The sequence below is a fragment of the Nerophis lumbriciformis genome, linkage group LG02, assembly GCF_033978685.3.
Source record: "Nerophis lumbriciformis linkage group LG02, RoL_Nlum_v2.1, whole genome shotgun sequence".
NCBI classification, from domain to species: domain Eukaryota; kingdom Metazoa; phylum Chordata; class Actinopteri; order Syngnathiformes; family Syngnathidae; genus Nerophis; species Nerophis lumbriciformis.
Genome location: NC_084549.2, coordinates 75,056,501 through 75,062,500, shown reverse-complemented (window position 1 = coordinate 75,062,500; position 6,000 = coordinate 75,056,501). Strand labels below are relative to the sequence as shown.

The following is a 6,000-nucleotide window of genomic DNA, read 5'->3' as shown; positions in this document are numbered from 1 at the left end:
TAACCTATTTTCATGGGCTTTCCTCTTTGTGATGTTAAGTTCCTGTTATGCGCTGTTATACAGTATATGCCTTGAGCTCTTATTTTGAAGGCGCTAAGAGCGGAAGTGATGTCACGTTGCGGAAGTTTTTGAAAGAAGGTAAATAAAGTGGTCCTCGTGTAAACTGGAGCCTCTGTGTTTGTTGTTTTGTAGTTTCATACAGTATAGGCCACATTTATAAACCCTCGGTTACACTTTTTTAAATAGATTCAATCTTGCACGTGGAAAGTTTAAGTGAGGGCTTTAGTTGTGGACTTCATTTATAAGTAAAGGTAAGACAATAATAACGTTTTTTTTTTATTAAATGTGCTTTTTTGTGTGCTACAGTTTGTATGTGTAAAGTTAAAGTTAAGTTAAAGTACCAATGATTGTCACACACACACACTAAGTGTAATGAAATTTGTCGTCTGCATTTGACCCATCCCCTTGATCACCCCCTGGGAGGTGAGAGGAGCAGTGGGCAGCAGCGGCGCCGCGCCCGGGAATCATTTTTGGTGATTTAACCCCCAATTCCAAGCCTTGATGCTGAGTGGCAAGCAGGGAAGAATGCTGGTATGAGCTTTTAAACATAACCTGTTAACTGCTGCCAATCAAATGGTGAATAAGATACTCTTTAGGGTTCATATGTTTGTAAATCTGACTGTGATGAAGTCAGTGCCTCACCAGCCATCAACTTCACCGCACGTCACTGATATATATATATATATATATATATATATACATATATATATATATATATATATATATGTCTTAATAAGATTTTCCAAAAAAATAGTGCTCGATACCGTGGTAGAGCGCAATATATCTATGTGTGGGAAAAAATCACAAGGCAAATCTCCTGATGATTGAGGGAACCCCTCATGAAACAGGCCTGTAGAGATGAAGTAGTCTTGTGATTTTTTCACACACATACATATATATACACATATACATATATATATATATATATATATATATATATATATATATATATATATATATGAACAGTAATAATTTCATGGAGTGTATGAGAAAGTGGAGAGTTAGTCATCAGCTGTCTTGGACCGATATAGTGATTGATCAACAATGACATCACACCATAACCAATGATGTAATGAGTATTGAGTGAGAATCCTGCGGATGTGTAAGCATGCTACAACAACATGCTAATACAAGATCTATTTGAGGCATGCAAAGCAGATAAAGCGGCTCATGACATACAATGAAGATACTTCAAAGACATCAACATGAACATTTAAAGACAAAAGGCTAAAGTAAAACCGAGGCACACAGACTCTTGAAGGCATGCAGGCGTGCGTCTGAAGCATGCAGGCTGCACTTACCAATCGCACGACTAGCGTTGTTAGCGCTCCGCGTGTTAGCTTTAGTTTGCGCCGAAGAGCCCTGCTTCCCCGGGGCTTTAACAGTCTTTTTAGCCCCAGAGGAAGAGTCTCTGTGCCGGGTCACAGTGCCCCCCGCAGGCTTGGAGGAGGTCGGGGCTTTTTTAGCCTGAGCAGCCCGGGCCATGGCCTTAGATTCCCTTCTCTCTGAGCCGGTCGCATGAGGACAAAGTGGAGTGTTCAGGTGGTTAAAAGTGAAGAAATGATGACACTACATGAGAACCATTGCTTTTCTCTTCCAATAACAGCCCTGGACACTACAGGCTCAGGAGGTTATGACAATAACAATAACAATGACAATAACAATAACAATGACAATAACAATAACAATAACAATAACAATGACAATGACAATAACAGCCCTGGACACTACAGTCTTAGGAGGTTATGACAATAACAATAACAATGACAATAACAATAACAATGACAATAACAATAACAATAACAATGACAATAACAGCCCTGGACACTACAGTCTCAGGAGGTTATGACAATAACAATAACAATGACAATAACAATAACAATGACAATAACAATAACAATAACAATAACAATGACAATAACAACCCTGGACACTACAGTCTCAGGAGGTTATGACAATAACAATAACAGCCCTGGACACTACATAACATCTGACGGCTGATCTTTGGAAGGCAGCACAAATGTAAGTGAAAATGTCATAATCCTTAGAGCAACCTTCAATGATTGATGGACAACCAAGTCCAAATATATTTTACCACAAAGATTCCTTCAACTTGACACACATGTTGTTCTCAAGGTGTGTGCCAAATGTCCTGGTGATTGGGCTCTACACCCTCAAGTTACTGTCGGTGTTTTGTACGGCTGTGTGAAAAATTTCAAGTGAATCCAATTTACAGAGGTGAAACTTAAAGGGGAACTGCACTTTAATTTAGCCATTCATTGACAATCTATGTAAGACAAGCACACACGTTTGTCTTTGTTTAATGCATTCTAGCTTGGAGTAGAAGGCACGTACAAAGTGGCTAACAATGCAGCTAACAGCAGTTAATATCTTCCAAATATTAGCGACAGTGTTACTATTAGTGCTAACGCTGAGGAACTACAAACTACAACAGCAGTGAAGTTGTCACGTTGTGTAAATGGTCAATAAAAAGAGAATACAACAAATCCTTTTCAACTTATATTCAATTGAATAGACTGCAAAGACGAGATATTTCATGTTCACACTTTGTTATTTTTGCAAATAATCATGAACTTGGAATTTACTGGCAGCAACACATTGCAAAAAAGGCATTTTTACCAGTGTGTTACATGGCCTTTCCTTTTAACAACACTCAGTAAAGGTTTGGGAACTGAGGAGACACATTTTTGAAGTGGAATTCTTTCCCATTCTTGCTTGATGTACAGCTTAAGTTGTTCAACAGTCTCCCTTCTCATATTTTAGCCTTCACACATTTTCAATGTCTGGACTACAGGCAGGCCAGTCTAGTACCCACACTCTTTTACTATGAAGCCACGCTGTTGTAACACCTGGCTTGGCATCGTCTTGCTGAAATAAGCAGGGGCATCCATGATAACAACATATGTTGCTCCAAAAGCTGTATGTACCTTTCAGCATTAATGGTGCCTTCACAGATGTGTAAGTTACCCATGTCTTGGCCACTAATACACCCCCATACCATCACACATGCTGCCTTTTACACTTTCACCCTAGAACAGTCCCCATGCTTCTTTTACTCTTTGCTCCAAAAACAATTTGAAATGTGGACTCGTCAGACCCCAGAACACTTTTCCACTTTGCATCAGTCCATCTTAGATGAGCTCGGGCCCAGCGAAGCGTTTCTGGGTGTTGTTGATAAATGGCTGTGGCTTTGCATAGTAGAGTTTTAACTTGCACTTACAGATGTAGCGACCAACTGTAGTTACTGACAGTGGTTTTCTGAAGTGTTCCATGTGGTGATATCCTTTACACACTGATGTGGCTTTTTGATGCCTGAGAGATCCAAGGTGTGTAATATCATGGCTTACGTGCAGTGATTTCTCCACATTCTCTGAACCTTTTGATGATATTACGGAGCGTAGATGGTGAAATCCCTAAATTCCTTGTTGAGAAATGTTGTTCTTAAACAATTTGCTCAGGCATTTGTTGACAAAGTGGTGACCCTCGCCCCGTCCTTGTTTGTGAATGACTGAGCATTTCATGGAAGCTGCTTTTATACCCAATCATGGCACCCACCTGTTCCCAATTAGCCTGTTCACCTGTGGGATGTTCCAAATAAGAGCATTCCTCAACTTTCTCACTCTTTTTTGCCACTTGTGCCAGCTTTTTTGCATCAAATTCCAAATGAGCTAATATTTGCAAAAATTACCAAAGTTTCTCAGTGTGAACATGAAATATCTTGTCTTTGCAGTCTATTCAATTGAATATAAGTTGAAAAGGATTTGTTGTATTCTCTTTTTATTGACCATTTACACAACCTGACAACTTCACTGCTTTTGGGGTTTGTAAAAGGCAGCACAGTCGTGTTTGAGGAGAAGAAACAAATAAATACAGCTATGTGAAAGAAACCTGAGGACATGGAGGATCCAGCAGGAGAGGTTTAAATGCAAGGACGTAGTAAGAACAGCAGTCACCTGTGTTGTCGTCATTGCTCACAGGTGTTGCAGCCTGCTGGGCGGGGCCTGTCACCGTGGATTCCATCTCAACTTTGACCTGCTCAGGCGACACGCTGGATGTGGCGTGTCCATTCTGAGTTCCTCTGCTGACGCCCTCGTCTGTCACAATTCACAAGACATCATCAGCTCTAATTCACCATCCTCACAGCACATCCAGCCTCGCAGTGCTTTTATCACGGCTGCCTTCAAAGACTCAGGAGTCAGATTCCACCTTCAACTTTGTGCTGAGTTCCTACCTGCTGGGGCCCCCATGACAGCATGGCTACATTGATAGTGTCTTCTTTGAATAATACAACTAGATTCTTGTGTGCAGACTAGTGTTGTACAGTATACCAGTACTAGTATAGTACCACAATACTAATGAATCATATTCGGTACTATACCGCCTCTAAAAAGTACCGGATCCCCCACTTTTTTTAACAGGCATGACGATGCGTCATCGTCATGTGGTGACATTGTTGCTTTTACAAGCAGAGGAGCATGTTGGGCAGCGCACACACACAGAGTACTTACAAGCAGACACAGTGTGTAGACAGAAAAGGGAGAATGGACGCATTTTGGTGTAAAAAGTCAAGATAAAGGTGAAGTTATAACACTGAAACACCCTCAGGAAGAGCTGCTTTAAGACATGGCTAACATCCATCCACAGTGTTTTAGCTACTTCTAAATCACTAATCCTGGTCTCCATGGCGACAAATAAAGTAAGTTTCTTACAAGTAGCATTATCACTGAAGGACGAGGAATAGCTAAACATGCTTCACTACACACCGTAGGAGGATACAATAGCTCACCACCGTCACAATGTAAACAAATGTCATGGGTGGATCTACACCTGACATCCACTGTAATGATACCAAGTACAAGAGCGTATCTACTACTATGATTACATCAATATTTTTAGCATCACTAAATCTTTTTTATATTATGTTTATAAAGTCAGTAAATATGTACCTGGACACATGAGGACTTTGAATATGACCAATGTATGATCCTGTAACTACTTGGTATCACATCCATACCTAAATGTGTGGTATCATCCAAAACTAATGTCAAGTATCAAAGAAGAGAAGAATAAGTGATTATTACATTTTAACAGAAGTGTAGATAGAACATGTTAAAACAGAAAATAAGCAGATATTAACAGTAAATGAACAAGTGGATTAATAATCAATTTTTTACAGTTTGTCCCTCATAATGTGTAGAAAATAATAGGTGTATAAATGACACAATATGTTACTGCATAGACTAATTAGGAGTCTTTGTTTGTTTACTTACTACTAAAAGACAAGTTGTCTATTTTATTTAAGGACTAAAAGACAATAATAAACATATGTTTCATGTACACTAACATTTCTTGTTACAATAAAGCCAATAATGAAATTTTTGTGGTCAAAAAGTATGGAAATACATTTTGGTACTGGTACCAAAATACTGGTATGGGGACCACCCATACAGACAAATGTATTTCAGAGAGTAAAAGATGAATTTCAGTTTCAAGTATATCTTCAGTCTTTCCCAAGAGGTCACAACTTCAAAAAAACAGACTTATATAAAGTCTGTTTGCACACAAGAATAAATGTTGGGAAGATATTCCTGAATGGCGGACGTCAGACACTGACTCGCCGTGACATCACGTGCCTCTGCTCCACTAAAACCCCGCCCCCTGTGTGACTTCCTGGAAGTTGGACATGGCGCTATAACGCATTACCTCGCCCCAGAGGTGTAGCTCTCCCCTGGAAAAAGGTAATGATCCTTTTGCGCGTTCACTTACAGAAACTTTTTAAGGACTTTGACTTGCTCTACTTAGTCAAGTGTGATGTCTTCAAGATATAGACTCGCACAAAGCGTGGTTCTGCCTTTTTTGAGGTCACAAATGAGATCTTTGTTTAGTTCACTGTAATGAATTTAATAATTAACTTTGAAA

General features: G+C 39.5%; 1 protein-coding gene across 4 annotated transcripts in view; it reads right to left on the bottom strand.

Annotated features, from left to right (window-relative positions):
- The window catches only part of phactr2 (phosphatase and actin regulator 2), a 74,004-nt gene that overhangs the window by 18,778 nt on the left and 49,226 nt on the right, over positions 1-6,000 (bottom strand). For 3 of the 4 annotated variants that reach the window (XM_061968683.1, XM_061968700.1, XM_061968691.1), the window contains 2 exons: positions 4,035-4,175; positions 1,362-1,565 (listed from right to left, as the gene is read on the bottom strand). In XM_061968683.1, the coding sequence (XP_061824667.1) occupies positions 1,362-1,565; positions 4,035-4,175 (345 nt within the window). The remainder of the gene's footprint in view (positions 1-1,361; positions 1,566-4,034; positions 4,176-6,000) is intronic. The other variant, XM_061968709.1, reaches the window with a different exon arrangement.